Below are 26,689 nucleotides of genomic sequence, written 5' to 3' on the forward strand. Positions count from 1 at the left end.
TGAAAAAAAAATGTTTTGCCGAATAATCAAGATGATGATTTTTTTAGATTTCTTTTACTTGGGCCGGGACCGTGGTGTAGGGGCAAGCGTGATTGCCTCTCACTTAGTCGGCCTGGGTTCGATCCCAGAAGGTCCCGGTGGCAAATTTTGAGACGAGATTTGTCTGATCACGCCTTCCGTCGGATGGGGAAGTAAATGTTGGCCCCGGTCTAACCTAGAGGTTAGGTCGATAGCTCATTCCAGGTGTAGGAGTCGTCTCCCTGGGTCCTGCCTCGGTGGAGTCGCTAATAGGCAGTTGGACTCACAATCCAAAGGTCGTCAGTTCGAATCCCGGGGTGGATGGAAGCTTAGGTGTAAAAAGAGGTTTGCAATTGCCTCAACAATCAAGCCTTTGGACATCAAGTTTCGAGTAGGAATCCCGTAATCGGGAACGCCAAGGCAATGCTGTAAAGCGAATAATTTGATTTGATTTGAATTTGATTTTTACCGATTTTTCGTGCGCGAGAGAGGAGAGCCATGTTCCCTGCGGATTTTTTTTCTCTTGATGAACGTTCAAAGATTTTCTTTGGATGATGATTCTTCCATCGTTGCTCGTGGCTGCTCCTAAGGAAGCAAAAGTTCGTCGCTTACATCCTCGTTGAAGTCACTCGGCGCTCATTCTTGATTTTCATTGCAGAGCATTGGATATGAAGGAGACGCATGGTGAATCAGCTGAAAAAAATCGGACGGCTTTCTTTCAAACAAATCAGTCTCACACCTTCGCATACATTTCTGATTCAATTTTTTATTTCATTCTTTTTTTTTCCTTTTACACAATTTCTAACGGTTTTTTCTTCTTCATCATCTTGTTGTTGTTGTGTTTTCTTGCCTTACTGCTTACGGGTTGTATGTATACTCCTTAATAATTAATTAGGTAATTATAGTTTATACTTTTTTTTTTATTATTTTCAATTACTTGTTTTTTATCATTATCATTTAGGTCTTACACATTAGAATAATCATTTCTGTTTTATTCCTCCCTCACGCCTCGCTCGCGACGCTTTTAACATCTATTGTGTGTGTGTGTTTGGTGTGCCCCTTCCCCCATCGAAACACCGCACAAGGGCGTGCACGGCATGGGGGGCAAGGGGCACCATTACTTGAGAAACGGCAGTGTTCTGTTTTTAGTGGTTGTTTTTTTAGATTTACACAATTGTTTTTATTAATTAATAACACGATTTCGCTTGTTTGTGAAATGATGATTCATGAGGGGCGGGGGCGCGTAACGGATTTTGTGAATATAATGTTTGTGTTTTTTTTCTGTATGTGCGGGGATGAAGGAATATGTCTACCTCTTTTATTTCTGCTTGGTTTTAATAATGGAACATAACACATGATTTTCAGCTTTGCTTTGTATCGATAATGGCAACAATATTTTCATTTCTTTTTCATTTGTTTTTTTTTTCTTTCTCTTGCAAGGATGATTGATATCGATAGTGAAAGTGAGTGTGAGATAACGATGTTAAAAATGGAAATTCGAGGGGGGGAAGATGGGAAATGTAACAATCGTCGCAGAAGGCCGGTTGATTTCATTGTGTGGAAAAGTTGCTAGTTTCGTTTCTGTGTGTTCAGTGCAGTGCTGGCAGTTTTTCGTTTTTGTTTACTGTTGGTTACTTTGTTTTTGGTTTCTTTTTTCTAACTAGAACTTAAATGTTTGCTTTGTTGTTTCAATAATGTAGCGTGCAGTTTAGAAAATGTTTTCGGGTGTGTGTGAGGTGCGTTTAGTAGTTTAGAGTGTTGCTTTTATTCTACAGTATAAAGGTAGTATTTTCCGGCAGTTTCTGACAGTAGCAGTGAGTCTTTCTGTTTGTTTTTGTTTGACAGTTCGAGTAAAAGTTGTTTCCTGCTGCGCAGAGAGAATCGAAGGAAGCGTTGCGGCTCGGGAAAAAGAGGTCGCCGCCTGCTGTGACACATTAAAAAACTACTCCGAATTGTACTGAAATCGTTCAACAAATCTCCTTCCGGTGTCTTCCGCTAGTCAAAAGAAACGGACTTGTTGGGGATGCGCGCGCATTTGCTCTGGTAACTTTGAACCACCTCTCTCTCTGTCTCTCTCTCTCTAGCAATATAGATTAAACCTACGTTACTTATCACTGTATTTAAAATGTAGCATTAACATTACACGAAAAATTTCGGGGCTTAAATTTAGGCTTTCGAAATGTGTCACGCGGGGCTCGAATTTCCCCGAGGGGTTGTTCCGACGATTCTCTCCGCGGAGCCAGGTTTTTTCAAGGGTTAGGGCAGAAAGTCTAGCAGCAAAATATTTGCAAGAGGTGGACTCTATCACAAAACAATTCTAAAACAAAAATCACAACGAAAAGCGTAACTAAAAACTTGGTTGAAATTAAAAAAAAATCTTTGCTCGCTTCTGTAACTTAAAAACAACAAAATAATAAGGAATCTGCGGCTTCTAAAGCCCACTTTAATTGTTTAAACCGGCTTCCCATTTTAGTTTCCTTCCCTCCTTTTCCCCTTTTCTTGCTTATTTACTGTTCCAGTGTTGGTAATAAGTTGTGTGTGTGTGTGTGATAAACAATTAACGGCAATTACATCTTCTCCCATTTTTTTCTTCATCTTGTTTGAATCTATTTCTTACAAGTGTGTGTGTCTGTCTGTTTTTGCGGGGTGCTCAGCAGGCGTTGCTTTTTTTTAAACATCTATTTCATCTGTCATTCTCCGTTTTTTTGTTTGTTTGTCTGGTTTTGCTATGTTTGCAACAACAAACAATAGCGTGTGGCAGTGTTCGGTTTCGCGCTAAACTTTTGCTGTTTTGCATGACTTGAGGGTAACTTTTGTTTGCTTCTATGTGTGTTTGTTTTTGTTTTGCTTTATTGTATACATTAGTCTTTTCATTATTTTTTTTTCTTCTTCTTTATAATTGTGTGTGTTTGTGTTTCTTTCGTTCAGCGGTTTTTTTTTCTGTTCTCTGTGTGAATGTGTGTGTTTGCTGGATTATGATAAATGTTTTGTTTTCGAATGAATGCAGTAGTATTAGAATAGCCTTTCAGGTTTTGCGTTTTGCGTTCATTTTATACAATAATTAATAAGTAATATGGTTTCACTGGTAACAACGGTTCCATAATAAGGGGATTTTACTTTGATTTTCGTTCTTGTTTGTGTTTATGCATTCTTTTTTGTTTACGTTCAGACACAGTATTTTACACGGGCTACTTGGATTCATCTCGAATGTGTTGTGACTATTTCGTATTCCATTCCTCTTTCTCTGTCTGTGTGTTTGTGAGTTTGCGTGGCTTGCTTTGATGAGGGTGTTTTTTTTTGAAAAAGTTGATTTTTGTGGGGGGATGACTGAAATAAAAAAATACCTTTGTTTTGATGAGGGAGGCTGGGCGCAGGGCGGCGATGAGAATTGGGATTCCCTTTTCTTTTTTCCTATACAAATACAACATTACATTTCCTAAATTTTTGGTTTTATATCGTTCCGTAAACGCACGTACAAGCTAGAAAAAATGTAGCTTCTGGCATATTGGAAAAAATCCACGTCGAAAAAAAAGGTTCAACAAAATCGTAAACTTTTTTTTTGCTTTCCGGTTTTAGTTGCTTATTTTTGTTTTTGTTTTTCTTTGCATAAATACTTATCAGACACATTTAAGTTACGTGGGGGGGTTAAAAATTGAGTCTCTCTCGCGCTAAACACATGTTGAGTTATTTTTCGAAATAGTAGGTTTTCTTTTGTTAGTAAGTTTCTCCTCTACGATAAAAACAAAAACTCGCTCTCGCTTGCGGATAAATAGTGTTGCGTGTGCCTAAAAATAAACGCGCTCGGGGGTTTGCTCTCGCTAAAATATTCTACCGTTAAATTAAAAACAAAACAAAAAGTAATAATTCAGGAGGATCAATTTATCAGTTTTGGTCATTTTTAATTCTTTCGCCTAATCTAGGGTAAAGTTTTTGTTTACGTTAGTCACATAAAAACAAACGTGATGCGTCGTCTCTCTTTCTCTCTTCTCACGCGTTACTCTTACTTTCTCTGTCTCTCTTGCTCGTTCTAACTAAATTGGCATTTAACTAAGCTGCGGGGTTTTAACACTTCTTCTGCTTCTTTACAAACTACTACTCAAAAAGCTCACTAAACCCTACACGAACTTGGGTGGGGGGACGAACGCGTGGGCGCGTTTTGTAAGCCTAGATATTTTGGAAGGTCAGGTTCGGGGATTTTGTGCGAAGCAGAGTGGCTTTTGACTTTCAATCTTGCTTCTGCTTGTGTGTACAAATTCCAATGCATAGTAATAAAAAAAATAATGTTTCAATTCTAAGTTTTCATATAATACGATATTTACGAATCTGACTGCATTTCCAAGCGTTCAAATCTAAATAAGCCTGCAATATAATATTTAATTGTCAAATTGGAAATAAACATAATACAATAGAAAATTGGAGAAACAACAACAAATCTAAAAAATACGTTGTATTTTACTGAAAATCGGAAAAATACTAAACAGAGCCTTGTTTTTTGAACCAAAAATTGTTCAAATTGACGTTAGCAAAAAAAAAAAAAAAAAAGAAAATAGCTAATTCTGTCTTGGATTTCCACAAAATTTAAAGTTTTTGTCCGTGTTTATAATTTTGTATGACTTTTTTTTCTTTTATGGGGTTACATACATGTAGCAAATCGAAAAATTAAATATTACAGACAATTTATCAAATCAACTTAAAAGATGATTTTCAATCACTCCTGAAAGTTTCATGAAGAAATTTTATGATTAAAGTAAGTTACAGACGATTTAAGCTGAATATTTTGCCATGCCCAAGGCGAACTGTCAAACTTTGCGAGCGTTTTTCTCTGAACACCGAGTTGATTTACGGGTGCCACGATATCTTGAGATGGGATGTACCAAATTGGCTGAAATTTGAGGTGAAGTATCTCAAGACATATCCCGTGTGCACGACGAAGTTCGATTTTGAAATTTTGCATTTCTGCCCACTTTTGAAAAAAATATTTTTGAAAAGCTGAGAAAATTCTCTATATTTTGCTTTTTCGGACTTTGTTGATACGACCCTTAGTTGCAGAGATATTGCTATGCAAAGGTTTAAAAACAAGAAAATTGATGTTTTCAAGCCTCACCCAAACAACCCACAATTTTCTAATGTCGATATCTCAGCAACTAATGGTCCAATTTACAATGTTATGAAACATTCATGAAATTATCCGATCTCTTTGAAAAAAATATTTAAAAAAATTTCAAATCGAGACTAACTTTTTAAAAAGTCCAAACATTTAATATAACGCTCTTTTGAAATGTAAGTCTTGATTTAAATTTTTTGAAAATATTTTTTTCGAAAAGACCGGAAAATTTTACGAATGTTTCATATTTTAATATTGAAAATCGGACCATCAGTTGCTGAGATATCGACATTAGAAAATGGTGGATTGTTTGGGTGAGACTTAGAAAACATCAATTTTCCTGTTTTAAACACTTGCATGGCAATATCTCAGCAACTAAGGGTCGTATCAACAAAGTCCGAAAAGCAAAATATAGAGAATTTTCTCAGCTTTTCAAAAATATTTTTTCCAAAGGTGGGCAAACATGGGCACTATTCAAAAAAAAAAACTGCGACTATTTTGAAAAAAAGTTACCTAAAAATGGTTATAACTTGAAAACAGTGCACTTTATCAAAATTTCACTTAAGTACTTTTTGATTGCAAATTCAGTTTTACATCGAAAAATGAAGTTGAAAAATTTTTGCGACCAATATTTCGATTTTTTGAAAAAAAATGTAATGATTCAAAAAATCATAACTCGGTCAAAGATTTTTTGCCCATCCTGGAAATTTCTGAAAAGTTGGCATTTGATGTCCTCTAAAACATATAAAAAAAAATTAAAAATAGTGTTTTTTTGTAAATCAAGTTTTAGTGACAAAAAGTGAAATTAAAAATAACCAAAATTTTTTTTTACCGTGTATAATTTTTTTCAGTGTAGTCCATATCCATACCTACAACTTGGCCGAAGACACCAAATTGATCAAAAAATTCCTTCAAAAGATACTGATTTTTGTAATTTCACATATTATTTTTGTATGGACAGCTGCCAAATTTGCATGGAAAATTATATGGACAAACTAATGATGCAAAATGGTTTCTTTGGGCATACCGAAGGCACCAAAAAAGTTTCAGCCGAATTAAAAAATACAGAAAAAATCAAGTGACCGAAATCTCAGAGAATTGCTCAAAATTTTTAAAATAAACTTTTTAAAAATCGATCTTTGTCATGCACACGGGACCAGTTTAACGAGCCTAGCTTCATATAGCTGTATCTCGGCAATGATACAACCAAATGTCTTCAAATTTATTTTGTAAACAGTTGAAAATGTATATTTCAATGTCCTGAACTGCCGTTCTACGCATAATTGTCCCATGTCAGTTTTGGACGATTTTGACTTTATGCCATTTTTAAGTTCAGTCTGATGTGTACTTTAAGAAAAACACATAAAATCTGGTACTTTGTTCGGAAACTCATCAAAAACAACACCAAGTCTGTTTGTCCCATCGTTGAACTTCTACGCATAATTGTCCCACCAAGTATTTTCTTACACAGAATCATTAGTTTTACTAAGCATTATGTCTTGTTTACCTGTTGTATAGCAAGAGAATCACAAATAATGGTGATAAACTGCTAACTAGGGCGATTAGGGACACATAGGGCGAATAGGAACCCACGGGACAATTATGCGTAGAAACACAGAAATCGGTCGAAAAATTTCAATCGTGTTTTTCTCAGTTACTCTTTTTTGAACATGGGACAATTATGCGTAGAACGGCAGTGAAAACAGATTGAAAAAAGGTTTAAGTTTGTGCTCATACCAACCTCGGACATGTTTGCCAATTTACATGTATGTAACCCCTTAATTACGGTAGGTACCTAAGAATTGCTTTTATTTGGGAGGTTATTTTTTCAGAATTTTAAGAGTTTTTGGAGAGCCTCGTGGCGCGGTGGTTAGCGGCTTCGGCTGCCGATCCCTAAGTTGCTGTGGGGCGCGGGTTCGATTCCCGCCTTATCCTCCTGGGCTTCTATCGGATGGGGAAGTAAAACGTCGGTCCATTTGCGTAAAAGAGGTTTTGAGTGACTCACCACACATAACCTTCGGACGCCTAGAAATGAGCAGAAACTTGCAACAGAGCCCACAAAAGACCCGGGGGTCGTTAAATTGGATTGCTTTGCTTTTTGGGGCAGACTCGAAAAAACAGCATTTTAAAGTATCATGCGATTTTTAAATATTGTACTAGTTTTCTTCTTACTCAAACTATTTTTTTTCAATTGACTAATAATCAGTCATTTTATTCCAACTTGGCTAAAAATTGTGGCAAAGACCAGGAGTTATGATTTAAAAAAAAATCACCATTCGGCCATTTGGCGGCCATGTTTGTTTTAGAAAAACATTCAAATCTTGATTCAGAATGTTTCAATCAAAAAATGGTTTTCTTTGTGTTGTTTGTAGAAGCATTTTACATATAGTGATTATTTGTTTCATTTCAATTTACTATTTCTGGACCCTGAATTGAGAACCATCATTGGTAGTCAATCTCCCCAAAGTGAAAGACACCTTCAACGACCTTAATATAATTTCAAATACTTTTTAATTGTCAATCAAATAAAAATTTTCTCTTTTTTCGCAGAACTGTTGATTTTTCAAAAATGCTTGTGGAAAATGCATGCATATTTGTTTCAAGAATGTGGTGAGAAAGTACTCTTCATAATTGAAAAAATATCTAAAAACCAGCAACTCAGCGGATATTTATAAAGTTTAGAAGAACTTCCTTTTGTCAAACACCAGTTGTCTTAACCCTTCAGGCCTAAATTTTGAAGAAAAAAAAAATGTAATGGTGAGAAAGCGTATTTTTACCATGCGAAAAATATTGACTCGTTTATAAAATTTTGATTTTAAGATCAACATCAGGCCTAAAACGGACGAAACGGCTTACTCTTCAGCACCCAAAATTAACACTGCCGAAAAGCACGTTCAGCATCCATTGTAGTGCTGAAAAGTTCAACTTTTCAGCACTTGTGTGGAAAGGTAATAATTTTCGATACTGTTTTGGAGTTTGACACTTATTTTGACGGCGAATAACATCCAAGCGGGGAAACGAATGTTTCACTGAAAAAAAAACAATTGTTTAAAAAAATTATGCTTTTGGCAAAACTTAACAAAATCTTCTTGTTGTTAATCTTTAAGTCTATTTTTTACCATCGTGATGCAAAAGCATCACGATATCCTCAAGAATTGGTTTTTGTGATAGTGCATTCGCGAATCATGGTCTGAGCAGCTCATTTCAAGATGTTAACAAAATTACTAAGCAAAATAGCCTATATCTTAACACCACCCCTCGGAAGGCATTATAGTGGTACAAGTAAATTACATTTTATTTGGAAAGAGAGTTCAATTGAAACTCCTAAAAAAGGTGTTTAATTTTAGCTCAAATTGAGAACTAGAAGCGTTGGTCTGTAATATCAAAAAAATCTTAAATAAATTAAGCAATATAAAAGTGTTTAAAACAAATCTAGCTACGAGATATTGTCGTGCAAATTAGCATTTAATGATGATGGTTAAATAACAAAAATTGTTAAATGCGATTTCACAAATTCTTTACACAGCGACGCCGCTGGGAAGGCACGTCGCCAAAAAGAAACCACGCGCAAAATTTCAACTGAAATCGTCAAACGATGTCCGCACAAAATCCCCGAACCGTTCCAATTTTTTCCATAAAAGCATCCAGTTTCCTAACCAACCAAAAAGTAGCTTCCTTTCTGATTTCCTTTATCGCTCGTGTTTGATGCCGAGTTGGTGTTAAAACGCAAAACAAGTTTCATTTTTTTTTTGCAAAAGCAAACGGGTGTGGTTGTTGGCGAGGGTGTATGCGTATGCGTGTGTGTGTGTGTCTTCCGTTTCGAGTGTGAGAAATTTGTCCTATATTTACACAGTTTAAAGAGTTCCCGATGGCGCGCCAATTGCTCCGAGAGATCTACTTGTAAAGTGCTTCATTTGTTTGTTTTGTTGTTGTTTTTTGTCTCGCTGATGATGGTTATGTTTGTTTTACGATTTTTTTTCTCTCTTCATTTTACGATTCGTGTGTAAAATTAGCTAATAAAAATATTAATAAGAAGAACAACAATTAATCGATCAATTAAATATATAAAAATATATGTGTTTTTTTTTTGTTATTATTTTACGAATTCATTTTCGCGGTACTTTTGTTTTCGCTTCCAATTTGTTTGTGTGTTTTTACGCTTTAAATACGCGAATAATTTTAGTTTTGCTGTTTTTTTTCTCTAATTATCTCTCACACTTTTTTGTTTTCCTTTGAAACGCTGCGAAATTTGTGTATTCAATTACTCTCTTGCTTACTCTCAATTACACCTATATTTTTCGCTTGTTTTCTTGTTTTTTTTTCTATTTATAATATAGAAGGCATTTAATTTCAGACTTCCTAGTAGTGGAAAAATATAAACATTTTTCCTCGAATGTGAATCCATGCTATTGTTTTGTGGGTCTCGACCAAGTAGGCGACGACGATGACGACGATGACGCAAGCACTTTCAGCCCTCCGATGAGCGTTGTTTTCATTCTTGTTTGTTTGTGTTTTTCTTTCTTCTTTCAGAGCAAAATGCAAATTACATTTAGATTAAGGGGGGGAGTGAAAACGTTTTTTTTGTTCTTTGCATTCTCGATCTCTCTCTCTCTTTCTCTTTATATTACAGGCAGTGTTGTGTGACCAATTATGCAATTGTGTGTGTGAGTTTTTTTTCTTTGTATAATGCAATACATTTTACTATTCTAAACCACATTAAAAATTGTTTTCTTCTCTTGCTCCTCGAGGCGACAATTACACGACGCTTTCAACGTTCAACGAGAAATCGGCAATTGACGCAAAGGAAAAAAGAAAAATTGTAAAATAGTTCATTACGATTAAATAAAAAAAATTGTGAAAACAAAAACAAATTCCCAAAATCGAGACTCAACTCGATCTCAGCCTACTATGAGTGTGTGTGTGTGTTTGTGTAATTTGTGTAAGTGTTAAAAAAATCACAAAAACAATTCAAAAAAAGAGTAAAAAAACTAAATTCAAGTAGGAAATCATCATCACTCGTCGGGTAGCACCGTTTTGATGACAAAAATCGTCACGGAGCCACCCTGGCTGCTGGCGTTGGTGCTGCTGCTCGCCGAATTGCCCGGTTGTTGTTGTTGTTGTTGCTGAATCGGTTGCAGCTGCAGTTGCATCGGAACGGTTGGCGGCGCCGCCGTCGTTGCCGTTGATGAGCAACGACTTGGCGGTTGAAATTGCGGAACCGATTCCGGCTGTTCCTCCTGCTGCTGCCGGTCCAGTGCGAGTTCGTGCTCGAGGGGTTCGATCATGCCGCGTTCGATCATCTGCTACCTAATGTTGGCTGAGTTGAGCACGAACGGCACGTAGAACATCTTGCTCTCGAGCAGCAAGCTGGCGGCGGTTTGGATCTGGAAAGAAAGGAATTGAAAATAAGTGATTTTTAATTTGGTGGAGGCGGATGGTACTTTGTCACGATGGAGGAGATTGTGGTACAGTACTGTCGTCTCCATGGAACTGATTGCGTCAGAGAAGTGCAGTACTAGAATAGCAATAAAACATGCAGCTGCTCCATCGTAATGTTTTACGCCTACTTTATCATTCTTTTTTCAGAACAGTTACATACTAGAATTGAATTTTTGCCATCTTGTTTTGGCAAATAAATCTGGTCGATTCAAGATCCGAAGTTTGATTCACTAAAGAGATAACATTTATGTAGTATGAACAAAACTTCAAATTTTGTTCAATTGTGAAGCTGTAGAATGCACAGCAAAAAATCCGATGGTAAAATCGCATGCAAAAGCATGCACATCACCTTCGTCAAAATAAACACTTAATATTACACACTGCATGTACATTTTTTGCAAACACAAAAAAAAGTTGCAACCCACGGGACTCAAACCCAGCACCTACAGTAAGGACTGGCGCCTTAGCCCGCTCGGCCATCAGACCGATGAAATATAGGAAGGATAAACGTATATGTGAGCTTGACATTTCGGTCAAGTTGGTTTCCCATACTGATGGGCTACATATTTCAAGGTGTAATATTACACAGAATTTCATAAAATAATGCAAAATTTATTTTACACCCAGGCCTTTTACACGCAGCTGGATTACTACTTTATTTGCTGTGTGGCTAGTAAGCTTTCACATTGGCCACTTCTGGTAAATTTAATTATGGTCTCAAAAGAGGTACTATTATGAAAGAGTCAAACTATTCAAGTGACTAGTCAAGCATTCATAATAAGTCTCACAATGTATCAAAAACCATTCTTTGCTTCGATATTCGTGGTTTTATCTCGAGAGTCTTTTTTGAACACCGTTTTTTACTCAAATGTGAAAAGGGTGATTTCAATATCTAAAAATATTCTACAATGTTGATAAGCAGGCAAAAACAAATGATACAAATTTGATTGGTCGATTGTCTGTAACATTATCAAATGCATTTACTCAATATTTTAACACGCCATAGTCGAGCAGGTGGAAATAATTTGAAAACTCATGTTCTGGTATTGTCAGGTGGTCATGATTTGTTAGTTCAATACCCATATTAGAGAGCGTTCTTTTATTTCGTAACGCGAAAAATCGGACTTTTAAACCCCCCCCCCCTCGTGACAAAATTTCCATACAAATTTTAAAAATTTTGTATGGAGCGTAACACGGCCTCCAACCCCCCCCCCCTCCCCCCTACTGCGTTACGTAATAAAAGAACGCTCCCTTAGCTGTTATAATAACACAACATAATAACAGAGCACTTTTTACAAGAAAATCCAACAACAGAGAAAATAAAAGAGAGATATCTCAATAAGGGGGATTTTGGGGATCTGTGAAGGTCAAAAGATGAGGCAAAGTGTGCTGCACAAAATGGCGTTCTTAACCCAACTTGGTCCAAAATGCACGTACGACAAGTTAGCACGACGGCGACGAACTAAGGGTCGTTTCAGCAAAGTCTAAAAAAGCAAAATACAGCAATTCCACTTGAAAAAAAAATCTAAGCCGGAAAAAAAATTCTCCAATCAGGTTAAACATTTTTCTTGGGGTTCTTTGGGACAAAATAATTAGACCCGTATTTTTTGGTTTGACCATTAGGGTGGTTCAAAAAATGGCAAAGACGACATTTTTCGCAAAAAATCACTTTTTTTCGCAAAAAAATGAATGTGAAAAAATAGTAAGAAGTTTCAAAAATCTAGCCTAACATTTGAAAAAGTCGTATGAAAACCGTGTCCGCGTCTGGACCAAAGAGCCTCTGTCTGAAAATATTTTTATCGGATTCCTCGGATAATTTCACATAACATATCAAAAAATTTGCGACGTCGAACCGTACGTTTCCGAGATATGAGTTAAAAAAAATAAAAAATGAGTTTTACGACGCGGCACGCGCAAAACAGGAAAACAACGAAATCGGCAAAACATCAACTTTTTTCACTAAAACTGCGAAAACTTCAAAAATTCAGCGATGACTCATACATTTTTTTTTAACCAAAAGTTGCATATTTCAATCACCAAAATTAGGTGATCGCTGAAATTTTAAAGTTTTAGTGAAAAAAGTTGTTTTTTTTTCTTTTTTTTCGTCGTTTTTCTGTTCTCAAATATTTTTTTTAATAGTGGGCAAAAATGGGCACTAATTTAAAAAAAAATGAATAACTGCGACTTCCAAAGCTTCCTAAAAATGGTTCTAACTTAAATACGGTGCACTTTATCAAAATTTCACCAAAGAACTTTTTGATTGCAAATGCAATTTTCTAATCTAATCTAATCTTATTGAACACAAGCGCAGCCAGTCCGAAGAAAGCATCCTGGAAGAACTTGCGGTTAGATTACGCCCCAAGTCCTTTCTTGTCAATATTAATAATTGCAATACATCCGAGTTACCCCCGAAAATGCATAGTAAAAACTAAAGCGGCCAGGCCTACTGCGTTGCATTACCCGCAGAGACAGATTCTGTGAACGGATCACATTTCACAGAATAATCAGGGGAGGAAGGATGCGTGGACATACCGTACCAAACGCTCCGAATCAGTTAGTTCTTTTGATTGCAAATGCAATTTTGGAACGAAAAAAGAAGTTGAATTTTTTTTTTCGACCGATATTTCGATTTTTGGAAGAAAAAAATCATTGATTCAAAAATTCATAACTCAATCAAATATTTTTTGCTTATTCTGGATTTTTTTTTAGAAAAATAGTGTTTTTTGCAAATCAAGATTTAGTGACAAAAAGTGAAATTAAAAATCATCAATTTTTAATGCAAAATGGCTTCTTTGGGCATCCCGAGCATGGGTAAATAACAAGGGAAATGCGTAATAATACCTTTCTCTGGTATCAATACCAAATTTTGGTATTCCTGGACCCTTTAAAATTTGTCTTAAGGATTATAAAAGAGCAAAACGTCGTATCATACCAATTTAAGGTATTGTTTTGATATTGCAAAATTGCAGAATTTGTCAATGGTCGAACACCACATATTGGTATTCTTTTGATATTACAGTATTTTATCAAATTCCTCTGAAACTGTGGGAAAATTTTGACCAATTTTGACAAAATAATTAATTTTGCGCTAAAATGATGTCTCAAAGCGAATGCCTTGATCGAAAACCGGAAATTTCAAACTTGATTTTAAACATTTTTGATATACCCCCTAAAGAAATTACTTGAAATTGTGGAATGCCACATGTTGGTATTGAAAGGTTTTCTTAAAATTCCTCTGAAACTATGGGATTTTTTAAAAATAAATTTTGACGAGATAATTAATTTTGCGCTAAAATGACTTGAAACCCAAAAATGTTAAAGCTGATTTTTAATTTTTTTTTATATACCCACTAACATTTTTTTTTAAATGTTGAAATTTCTCTAAGTCGGGATAACCAAATACTTCGAAAAACGAGTTAATCGACAGATTATTGAATTTTGGTGAATTTCAATCCAGTTTCATTTTAATAACACTTATTTTTCAATCTTGTTATTTTTCAGAATCTTCAAGAACTTCAAGCACAGGCCATTTATCAATGACAAATGCATTCGATGTGGTGAAGAATATCGTTGGAATCATCAGGTGAGTAGATTTGGCTGTTGCATATGGATCATTTTCGTTTTTTCACTAACTGCAACAGCTGCACTAAAAATGGTAAGAAAATACCAAATTTTGGTATTACTTGTGCAAATACCAGCGACCAAAATGTGCTCTTGGTTGCCCAGTAATAGATGGTAAAATACCATCAAATCATACCAAAATCATGTATGTGGAAGACCACAGGAATACCATAATCTGATTTTAAAAGGGCGCGGGAATACCTAAATATAAAACCATGGCAATACCAAGTTTTGCTATTCAAGCATTGTTCAAAAATCCAGAAGACCTCAACTTGGTATTGAAATGGTTTTATTTTGAGGTATTATTTTACCTTTGGAATAACATGGTTTGGTATTGTTGTGCCCTTCCACATACAAGATTTTGGTATGATTTCATGGTATTTTACCATCTATTACTGGGCAACCAAGGGCACATTTTGGTCGCTGTTATTTGCCCAAGTAATACCAAAATTTTGTATTCCCGTGTAATTTACCCCTGCTTGGGATACCGAATGCACCAAGAAAAGTTTCAGACGGATTCAAAAATACAAAAATTAAAATTAAAGAAAAAATCGTAGAGAATTGCTCTAATAATGATCATGATCAGTGTTGAAAATCTGACGACAATGATTAATTTTGCGATTAAACGCTGCCTGTTACATCTCACGAATGAGACCGCTGAGAATTATCTTTATTTTCAAATTGCCACGACTAGCTGCCATTCGTCAAGTGCACAATTGTTGATTATAACAACCCATGACTGCTGGTGTTAAATGGGGAAAATTACAATCAGATCGCAGCAAGTTGACGACTAAACCCAATCATTCAAATTTGTATTCGTCTCTGCCACACGCAGTGATCAAGAGGCAGTTAGGAAAGAAGAGATCAAAGCATACTCAGAGGGTCTTCCTTCAGGCAAACGTTATTCGCTGGAAGTGATTTTTGCAACCTTGATTCATGATTAAAATTCCACCTACCTCTGGTATATGCGACAGGAGGTCGGCCAATCGGTTGGGACTGTGCGGCACGGTATGCTGTAGATAGGTCCTAAGTACTTGGATGTACCGTTCCTGTATGCTCTCCAACTCGACTTCTGCGGAAAGAAGAAAAAAAATGGTTTGGTTTAGTTAACATTCTCATTTATCATCTGAACTGGACGTGCGATACTTACCTTTGTTCAGCAGGATGTAAACCTTCAGGCAGACGTACTCCTCCATCCGGAGCTTACTCCGCCGGAACATGATCGTAATCTGGGTCATCTTCTCCACCATCTGGCCGACGTCGATCTTGAGCTGCTCGATCGAGATCGGATGGCCCATCAGCGTCGTCAGGCAGGACTGGAGCGTGTGCAAGTGGGCCGTTATCTGAAGAGTGGAAGAAATTAGGTTAAGGAAGGCTGTTTTAGGTTACTGATGGGTAGTGATCTTACCTCCTCGATAAACTCCGGATCCTGCTTGTCGGGCGAGTACACGTTGCCGTCGTGCGACTGCATCGAGTTGCTAATGTTCTTCTTGCCGTGCATCGCCTGGTAGGCGGCCGTCGTCAGCACCAGAATCTCGTGCCACTTGTCCGTGAGGAGCTTCGTGTGGATCTCCACCGGGATGTCCATGTAGAAGGGCAACTTGCGCGTCCACGAGACCAGCTTGTGCACGATGGAATCACCGATGTTGCAGAGCTTGTCCCCGATCTCCGACTTGTCGGCGAGGAACTCACTAAAATGCGGCAGGGTCGCTATGTCCTCCATAGCATCACAGTCTATAAGGGTATGTATCATGTTCAAGGCTTGCTCGTACGAGATCGACCGATCCTTGGACGAGCTGACGGCGTTGTCCAGTCTATGGCGTAAATGCACGATTTCGCTCGGGTTCGTGAGGGCCGTCTTCAGGATCGTCCCGTTGACCAGATGCGATGGCAGGCTAATACTTTCCGACTTGATCGGCGGCGTCGTCGACGAGGTCAGATACAGCGCCGACTTGGGGTTCGAAGCCTCGAGGCCACCGCTGAGGGCACTGCCGAGGATTCCGCCGTTGCTCCCGGACAGGCCGCCCAGTTTTTGGTGGTGGTGGTGGTGGTTGTTGTGGTGGTTGTTGCTGTTTGGCTTCTGGTTGTTCTTCTTGTGTTTCTTATACTTTACTTTGTACAGATTGTAGACCGCACCGCTGTTCCGCCCACCCGGCATGCGGTCCTCTCGAACAGCTGGGGGAAGAAAACACAAGCAAGATATTTCAGTGAAAGCAATCATAAAAAGTAACAATTTACCAAATAAATCTCAGAACTCCTGCCACAAAGTAAAATAAATGTTCAGCAAAAGGAAATATGTTTTTTTTTGTGTGTACAGAGCATGAATATTGTTCCCTAGGGTCTATGTCTAGGTCGTTAGGCCATATATACATTTACACTTAAGTCTTCACTTAAGTCTTCACTTCCATCATTGCCTTGATTTTTTGAAAAAAAAAAAATCAACGGCTTCACCTTTAACTAACAAGCGCGTAAACAACTCGTTTTTTTTTTAAATATGGAACCACACTAGTTTTCCGCGCGGGTTGTAGTTTAAGTGTTTATAATCTATAACACCGACCAACAAAATTTCTGCGCACACAGCAAAAAAATGTGTAAATTTGGAAGGTGTAATGTTAGAAGAGTGAATATTACCTTATTTATGATATAATTTTACCTCTATTTAGAATGAAAAGCGACATTACACCAGGTAAAATTACACATTTTCAGAGGTGAAATTGCACATTTTTTCTGACATAAAAGAAGTACCCCTTCCCAGATGTAATACAATCATGAATTTTTATATGTGCAGACTCAACTCGAGGGGAAGCATAAAATTTGGGGTCCCCAGAAAAACGTGTACTTTAAATTTTTCAAAAATATTTAGGCAGAGCCGAATGGTTTTTCTCCAAAGTTTGCATGGAGAATTAGTGCTGTTCACTACTCCCACAAAAACGGAATCGACGTAACACCTTATAATGTGGCCCTCTTAAACCTTGCGGTTTCGTCAACGGATCCACAGGCGTGTATCGTTCTTTTTGCGACAAGACTCCGCCTCCCGGGTCTCCTAAGTGTGAAGGTATGGGCACGGGGAGAGGGCACCGAATACCTATATTTACACTTAGAATTTTTTGCGTCCGCCCCGGGATTCGAACCGGCGACCTCTGGATTGTGAGTCCAGTGCGCGGTCCCACATATTGCATGTAATTTTTACTTGTATGTAACAGCGACGGACTGCGTGATGAAAAAACAAAACCTTAAACCATTTTCCTTCCCAAAAACCGCGCAAATTACTTGGGGATATCGTGGAGAATTTCCCTTATCCCCTTAAAAAAGTGGAGCCTCGCCATTTTCCGTCTTCCAACTATCCTACGTTGTCTCCTGGTGTGCGATGAAGATGGGAGCGGCCGGCAAAGAACGGCTGTCATTGGAGCGTGATTCTTTTTGCAAAAAAAAAAAAAAAAAAAATGCAAAAAAATCCACCAGGACTAAGTTACGACCCCCAAAGATGTCTTACACAAGACACCAAGATTTTTTTTGTCGATTTTCATACCATTCACAGTGGACAAAAACGGGTGAAAAAACGGATGCTGTCAGTTTTTGACTGTCAAAAGTATCATTTTAAATGTAAAAAATGCGTTTGGGGCACTTTTAAAGTATCTTATTTTATGTAAAAAATCACGAGAAATCGATTGGTGACACTCTCAATGGCGGCAAATTACATCAAGGGCCTATTTTGCCCCAGTCAACCCATTTAATGTGTTTTCGTCAATATCTTAAAATGCCATAACTTTCTACAATTTAAAAGTATATTATTTTATGTAAAAAATCATAAGGAATCGATTGGTGGCGTTCTCATAAACGGCAAATGACGTCAAGGGCTCCATTTACCCCATCTTTATGTGTTTTCTTCAATATCATGAATTGCCGCGGTTTCCCCAAATAAAAAAAGCTTTTTGTATTAGGCTCATTTGAAAGGTCTTCCGATTATCTAACAAACGACAGGTCGCATGATGAACCCGGACATCATTTTCATTGGAATATCTGAGATCCGACCTCGAAAAGTGTATAAATAACACTTAAGTGCTAACAACTTTTGATAGGGTTGTCAGATCCTCGATGTTTTGGGCTCATTGGAAAGGTCTTGCAGGTTTCTTGCAAAAACCACCCTTTTTACAATCTTCCGGACATACGCCAAAATTGTTTTTTTGCATAACTTTTGAAGTACTTAACTAAACTTGCTGATTTTAAATAGAGACCTATGGGACCCCAAGACAAATCGAATGAGACTAATACGGTCAAAATCCGTTCATCAAGTCTGGAGATAATCGAGTGACAATTTTTATGTCCACCCACCACGATATGTATACGTGAAGGTGGGTCTACGAGGTCAAATTAATAAGTTAATTTTTCGAGTGATTTTATAGCTTTTCCTCAGTAAGGTGAGGAAGGCATAAAAGACAAGATATTGACGAAAAAAAAACCTAAAGAAGGAATAAAAAATATAAATTTTTATATTTAAAATATATATTTTTATATTTTTTTATTTTAGGAAACCACGGCAATTCATGATATTGAAGAAAACAAATAAAGAAGGGGTTAATGGGGCAAAATGTGCCCTTGTCGTCAAAAATTGATTCCTCGTGATTTTCTACACAAAATTACATACTTTAAAACTGTATGAAACTACGGCATTTCAAGTTATTAATTAAAAACACATAAAAAAGCAGTAGATTTCGATTTCTCGTGATTTTTTTTTATATAAAATAAGATACTTTAAAAGTGCGGCAAACTACGGCAGTTGAAGATATTCGTGAAAAACATCCTAAAAAAGGCTAAATGGTGTAAAATGGACCAATTCCCGCCATTTTCTGCTAATGAGAGTATTACCAATTGATTCCTCGTAATTTTTTACATCTCAAACAATACTTTTGATAGGCAGAAACTGACGGCATCAAAAGTTCCGTTTTTCACAAGTTTTTGCCCACTGTCTCTAGTCTCCAAAATATCTAAAACTTAAAACGCATAGGCTGATGGGTTCGGCCTATTTTTGCATGCATAATCGACCGCCAAATGTCTCATGTGTTTTTTTCTACCGAAAAAATCATCTCATTCTAGCCATGCACAAGCCACAACAAACGTCCAATAAGTCATTTTTGTGCAAAATTTGTTGAAATTTTCAAAAAAAATCTTTCAAAAGAACATGCCCGAGATTTAGGGGATAAAACATTGAAAAAGAGGTCAAAAATTCAAAACATTGTCACTATTTCACTTTAATTTTAATACGAAAAAAATCTAAGAAATAAATGACATCATTAAGTTATTGCAGATTCGTTTAATACATTAAATTTCCCATAAAATGATATGGTTCTCGATATTTGACAGTTAGGTTTCTTTTTAGCAAAATACGTTATTTTCGTAATTTTGAGTGCGCCATCTAATCGGACACATAATTGTAAAACGAGTCTTGGTAAAAATCCAGAAAAATGAAAGGGGTTGTACCGCACCACTGTCACGAGATACCGGAAAATGGACCTTGGAGGCAACTTTTTCCGATTTTTCGTGAGTTGTATAAGGTCTTGAAAAAAAATTTGCTAGCAACGAGACTGCTTAAACTTAAAAAATAATCAGATGAATTCAATTTTTTTTACAATTCTACAATCTTTCAATATTAGAGTTTTCGGTCGGATGCTGTTTAGTAAATCTCGTATAGAAAAGTGTAAAATATTCTAGGAACAGTTGAATTCAGAGATTTGTCAATCATTCAATTAAGATTCAAAAATTCACCCACCTTGGAGCACCATTCCCTGCTCGATGCACTTCTTAAACCTACAATACTGGCAGCGATTGCGTTGGGCCTTGGTGATTTCGCAGGTACCGTCCGCGACGCACGTGTAAACCCTCCGGTTCTGCACGGTCCGCTTGAAGAAGCCCTTGCAGCCCTCGCACGTGATGATGCCGTAGTGCAGCCCAGTTGCCTTGTCCTCGCAGATCATACAGACCAGCGGCTGCTCGTCCTCGTCCGGGGGCATGTCGTCCAGCAACTCCTTTGGAAGAATAAAATTTAAACCTATAGTCCCATCCCATTCCTCTCTTCAAGGACACAAAAATTACCTTCTTTGGCCCCGGTGCCATGTTCCACGCGGCGGCGGCCTGCTGCTGCGCGGTGAGATTAAGGGCGTGCATTTGCTGGCCGGTCGGCGTCGTCGTCTGCGGGAACTGGCTGTAATCGCCCGCCCATAGCCGCTCCATGTTCAGCGGCAGTCCCGTCCGACTCGGAGTCCATGGTTGAGCCTCGGGGATGAGCGTAAAGTGTTGGGATGGGTGGGAATGAAAATAGAGAAAAAAATTAATCACTAAAAGCTGTTCGAGGGGATTAACGGTGAGTTGAAGACGCTGTTTTTAGAGTGTACCGTCATCTGGGGCGAATCTAGACACGTGGGGCGAATTGGTACAGCTGTTTTTGCCTCTTCTTGATATTTTAGATTAGTTTCGATTCAAACAGGTACAGAAAAACAACATTAGTACATAAATTTTCAAATTAAAAGCATAAAAAAAATCTAAATTATTTGCTCTACAGCATTGGCGTTCTCGATTACGAGATTCCTACTCGAAACTAGGTGTCCGAAGGCTTGATTGTTGAGGCAATTGCAAACCTCTTTTTACACCTTAGCTTCCATCCACCCCGGGATTCGCACCGACGACCTTTGGATTTTAAGTCCAACTGCCTACCAGCGACTCTACCGAGACAGGACCCCGGGAGACGACTCCTACACCTGGTCCGACGGAAGGCGTGATCAGACAAATCTCGTGTCAAAATTTGCCACCGGGTCCTTCTGGGATCGAAAAATGCAAAAACTCGCTGAATTATTTATTTCTAGGGCGTTCAATTTTCTCGGGTTTAGAATTTTCCGTGGAACAGAAAAAGTTCCTTGGCCAAAATAATAAGACCCGTATTTTTTTGTTTGGCCATAAGGGTGACCTATATCGTGCTAGGGTGGTTCAAAAAATGCCAATTTGCGTAATTTTTCTCAAAAACTACTTTTTTCAAAAAATCATATCTCCGCGTAATTTCCCCCGATTTTAGCTGTCTTAGACGCAAAAGAAAGGTGATGAGTTTGGCTATTTGGGAACCATAGTAAGAAGTTTCAAAAATCTAGCTTAATATTTGAAAAAGTCGTATGAAAACTTAAAATGGCAATTTGACCGTGTCTGGACCAAAGAGCCTATGTCTGAAAATATTTTTATCGTATTCCTTGGAAAATTTCACATAACATATTACAAAATTGGCGATGTCGAACTGTACGTTCCCGAGATATGATTTTAAAATGACGAAATCGGCAAAAAATCAACTTTTTTCTCTAAAACTGCGATAACTTAAAAATTTCAGCGATGACCTATAGATGTTATGGTACCAAAAGTTGCGTCTTTTAATTACGAAAATATGAGTTTTTGAAAAAAGTGTTTTTTTTTTTCGAAAAATTACGAAAATTGCCAATTTTTGAACCACCCTAGCACGATGTAGGTCACCCTTATGGCCAAACAAAAAAATACGGGTCCAATTATTTTGGCCAAGGAACTCCCAGAAAAATTTTGAGCCTGATCGGAGAACTTTTTTTTCGGTTTAGGCTCTTTTCAAATGGAATTGCTGTATACAAAGATATTTAGAATTTGTTTTGAAAGGAGCATTATCATTAAAATTTATATTTCTTATTTTTTTATCTTTGGCATCTAAGTCAATACATTCAAAATGCTTAAAAGTGCCACTTTTTATTCAAAAGGGAATCTGGTTGAAAAATGTATCCTAAAACTTTATCACTAAAAATATCTATTTTTGAATGATATTAAATATTCCCTCGTCAAGATTAACATTTTCAAGAGATGGGATCTAATTTATCTCGAAACAATAGAAAAAATATGGGGTATTTTTTATTGGTGGCATAGTACTTTTTATTTACAATTTTTTTTGTCAAGACTTAGGCTGGTACAAATATTTTTAAAAGTTTTTGTCACCCCCCCCCCCCCTTCAAAATTGGCCCGAAAAATCAGGGGGTAAAAAAAATATTTTTACAATAAACTTCAAAATTTCAAGAAGAACGCACTATTTATTTCTGAAAGCTCTTTAACTTTGATTTCAAGGAACTGATCATGTTTGAATCAATCAAAAGCTCACAGAATTAAATGAAAATAACACTTAAAAGAGGTAGAAACTGCCATGTTCAAGACAAAACAAAAAAGTGAATATCACTATCAAAAATATTGTTTTTGTGAGCAGTTCCCCCGAATTTCAGAAATGGATTTTGTTTGTATTTTTTTTATTTGGCCAATCTTTATGGTGGTCTTCCTTGTGACCAAAAAAAGCCATCTTTCGTACAAGTCTGCGTACAATTTTGGCAGCTACCCACTTAAAAAAATTGTACGTAAATATTTAAAAATCAGTATCTTTTGAAGGAATTTTCTGATTGATTTGGTATTTTTGGAAAAGTTGTAGGTATGGATGAAGACTATTCAGAAAATGGGAATGATGAAATTTGTATGACCCAATCTCACCCCCAAACCCAATGTCACCCCTGATGACGGTAATGGATTGTTTTCAAGAACTGCTCATGTTTAGAAGAATGCAAAAACTAAAAAAATATATTTCAAGCATGTTTTGTAAACTGCTATTTTTTAAGGAACAACTAATGCTCAAAAGAATGCAAAAATACTCAAAAATAAATAATTCAAAGAACAGCTCATGTTTAAAAGAAGGAAAAAACTCAAAGAATTTTTTTTAAATACCATTGTTTTCGATCAATGCTTTAAAATTTATGTGCGCCATGTTTTTGTGGGTTTACTTTACTTTAACTTTGCGTATATTTCAAAATAATTTAAACTTTACACATGTCTTACACATCTTAAATGTTTACGTATTTACGTAATTAAGTATTGTAGAAGATCTGATTCCATTGCATGGATTTTTCTAATTTGACTCTAAATACCAATAGACGAGACGAGAGGTACTGTTCAATCGTTTCTGTAAGGGAGAGTTCTTTTATTACGCAGCGAAAAAAAAAATGGATTTTTGGACCCCCTCTCCCCTCGTAACAAAATCTCCATACATACCTCCCTCCACCCTACTGCGTAACGTAATAAGAAAAACGCTCCCTAAGAAACAAAGTACCACCGTCTCCATAATCTTAGTACTTTCCAGAAATAATAAAGTACAACCGTCTCCATAATCCGTCTTCCCACCCAAGTCGATGATCCCTCCATCCTCTCTCTCCAAGTCGCCCACCCTTGAAAACCCCCCTTTTTACCTCATTCTGCCGCACCACCGTCTGTCCGAGGCTGAGCAGCAGATGCGCCGCTTCCTCGTTGTTGCTCGGGGTGTTGTTACCGCCCGCGTTGGCATTAGCGCTAGCGTTAGCACTGGCGTTGCTCGCACTGTTCGTACTACTGCTACTGCTACTGCTGTTGCTGTTTTGGTGGTGGTGCTGATGGTGGTTCCCTCCGCCTCCTCCGGGGGATTGTGGGATTCCTCCGCCGGGTCCTGCAGGGCCTTCGGCCCTCATCGGCGGCGTTGGCGTTTGTACTTGCGGTGGCGAATCGTAACTCCACACCATGGTCCGCACGCCGCACGATTCCCCCATGATGACGGTCGGGGTGTTGCGCGGGGGTGTTTGCGGAGTGCCGCCGGGGTGGTGTTGCGGGGATTGCTGCTGGTTGGGGGATATTTGGTTTCGTAGCGGTGGTAGCGGGCCGCCGATCACTTCCGGCTTGACGCCGTTGATGCGCTGCTGCTGCTGCTGTTGGTGCTGATTCACGAGCGGTGGCCACACCATCCGGTGGGGCGGTCCCTGCTGCTGCTGTTGCTGCTGGTGGGCCATGAGATTTGGTATTTGGGCTTCGTTTTTGACGCGGAACAGTATGGCGGCGTCCCGCATCGGGTTGCGGAGTTGGAGGGCGGGTGAGGTTGAGGGGCTTGGACTGGGTAGTCGCTGGTTGTTTGGGGACAGCTGTTGCATGGCCTGGTTGATCAGGGCTTGGCTGGTCGGGGGTTGCTGCTGGCGTTCCCGTTTGATGATGACATGGGGCGGGGGGTTGGTGGAACCGACCAGGTGGACCGGACTCTGCTGGCGGGCGTTTTGCTGATGCTGTTGCTGCTGACTCGGTGACATCGGTGGTTGCATGGGCGAGGTGCTGTTGCAGTGCTGCGGACTCGTCGGCGATTGCCGCGGGTTGTGGTGGTGATGGTTCACGAAGGTCTGCGTCGCGCCGGCACCGCCGGATCGTTCCCGCTTCACGTACAGCTGCTGCTGCGGGTTCGGGATCATCTGGATCTGGTTTGGTTGGCCGCCGGGACCGCGGGACGCCAGCAGGTGACCACCTTGGTTGATGATCGCGTACTGCTGATGCTGTTGCTGCGGCGGCAGGCCGCGTTCCTTCTTGATGCGGATCTGCTGCTGCATGGCTTGCAGCATTTGCTGCTGGGCGAGATGCTGCTGCTGCTGCTGAATTTGACTAGATGAAAATTTGGACACTCCTCCCAGCGGAGGCTGCTGAAACATTTGGATCTGAACGCCTCCGCCACCGCCAGATGACGTCGACGACGACGAGTTTGATGAAGATGATGACGTTGAACTCTGCGGTGTTGATGTAAGTCTGTTGGGCTCTTCGTTATTATTACTACCGTTACAGTTACTACTACTACTACTGCTGCTGCTGTTGTTAATTGACGGCGGTGCTTGCTTGCGCATCCCGAGCGTGACCAACGTCGTCGCCGGATGCTGCTGCTGGTCCAGCTTGGCCCGGGACGGCGTGACTAGTACGGTCACGTGCTGCTGCTGCGGCGTCCCACCATTCTGCTCCACCGTCGTCCCGTTCCTCGTCCCATTCCCGTTGTTGTAGTGCTGCTGCAGCAGCTGTATCGAGTTCATCAACGCCAACCCGCTCGGCGGCGGCGAACAACCCGGCGACCTGGGCCGTTCATCCCGCCCAACGGATCGTATCACACTGGTTCCCGGCGCACCACCCTCCTGCGCCTTCCTCGACGGTGGCCGCTCGTCGATCAACAACCCCGGTGAATCCGGCGATGCCCGATCACTCACCCCGTCCTCCTCCTCGTCCTCGTCTTCCCCTCCGTCGTCCTTCAACGCGCCATTTTCGTGCAATTTGGACGACGCGCTCAAGCAGTTGTTGTTGTTGTTGTTCTCGACATGATGTTGGTGGCCGTACTGTCCCGAAGACCCTCCACCGCCACCACCATCCTCCTGCTCCGAGTACTGCTCCTCCAGCTGCTGTTGCTGCTGATTCTGCTGGTTCTGCTGCTGCTGCCCGGTCGGACCGTCACACATCTTGGGCGACAACGGTTGCAGTAGATCCGGAGACGAAGTGCTGGTGTCCGCTATAGACTCGCCATCGCTGCTACATCGTGAGTCGACTTTTCTTCGTTTCAGCTTCAAATCCTGGAAGAGGCTCATCTTATCGAGCTCGCTGTAGGGTCCACGGCTCAGTGTCATAATTCCTGTTGAAGAAGGAGAGAGAAAAGACAGCGGGTTAGACATGAAGATGTGGTGAGATGTTAGGAATCTTTATCAACTATGAATTCTTTCATTAGTAACTATAACCTTAAAATAATTATATTACTGTGTTCTTTAATCATTGTCTATTTTGTACAGCTTGATTTAATAAATTATTTTAATATAAACGCTAGCTTGTGTACCAATTGGCTGGCAGCGAAATTATGAGAAAGTATAATTTGCATCTGACTTGGCTTATGCTGATAAAACTTCATCCTTTTTTGACAATTTGTAAATAAAAACTTAAAGCTGATGCTAATATAAGTAAATTTAAATATTCAGAAATGACTCAGAAGCCCAATAATCTCATTTTAATTGTCCCTATCAAATATAACTTTCCCCCAACAAGATCGGTCGTTTCATCTCGCAGAGCAATATCGCACGGAAGAAAACCGCCAACGACCGCCGAGCAGCAGTGGCAATTATTATAACTCGCGCGCTCAGTCAAGGAAAAGTGCACGACGTGCAATAACAATAAACCGTTCGGCGTCTGGCAACAACAACAGCAACTTCAACGCTTTTGAACTTATTCAAGTTCAAGTCACTTTTGAGGTGAATTACATTCGCATCGGCTGACTGACCTGTGCAGAGTACGAGTCAAGGGATCCTTGCTCTGTTTGAGTCGTCACGTGAATGATTTTTTAAATCTTAAATTTTAACTCTGGAAAATTCCTGATTGTTACAATTAGCCCTGGGACTCTGCACAAGTTGATCAGCTTAAGTTCACTTCCGACAACGGCGGCAATCAATGCATCTGCCGCAAGGGGTTTAGTGGCATGAAACTAAGCTGAGGCTTGTACCCTAACCGGTGCAGGGCAGGCAGAGTGCATTGTGTTGTGACAGACGTTATAATATGCATCCACACCACTTGGCATTGAGATTAATCGTGCATGTCTTATCAAATGTTAAATAGAGATAGAGGGTAGCCGCCGGCCGTCAGACATGAGAGCACAAATCGACAAATCGAGCT

At 39.1% G+C, this 26,689-nt stretch overlaps 1 protein-coding gene across 1 annotated transcript in view; it reads right to left on the minus strand.

Annotated features, from left to right (window-relative positions):
- Positions 1–764: 764 nt before the first annotated feature.
- The window catches only part of LOC120414986 (hormone receptor 4), a 57,617-nt gene continuing 31,692 nt past the window's right edge, over positions 765–26,689 (minus strand). The window contains exons 2-8 of the mRNA XM_039576339.2: positions 23,458–25,664; positions 20,273–20,452; positions 19,950–20,205; positions 15,591–16,357; positions 15,333–15,525; positions 15,139–15,254; positions 765–10,506 (exon numbers count right to left, since the gene is read on the minus strand). Of these exons, the coding sequence (XP_039432273.2) occupies positions 10,426–10,506; positions 15,139–15,254; positions 15,333–15,525; positions 15,591–16,357; positions 19,950–20,205; positions 20,273–20,452; positions 23,458–25,664 (3,800 nt within the window). The 3' untranslated portion in view covers positions 765–10,425. The remainder of the gene's footprint in view (positions 10,507–15,138; positions 15,255–15,332; positions 15,526–15,590; positions 16,358–19,949; positions 20,206–20,272; positions 20,453–23,457; positions 25,665–26,689) is intronic.

The sequence above is a fragment of the Culex pipiens genome, chromosome 2, assembly GCF_016801865.2.
Source record: "Culex pipiens pallens isolate TS chromosome 2, TS_CPP_V2, whole genome shotgun sequence".
NCBI lineage: Eukaryota > Metazoa > Arthropoda > Insecta > Diptera > Culicidae > Culex > Culex pipiens.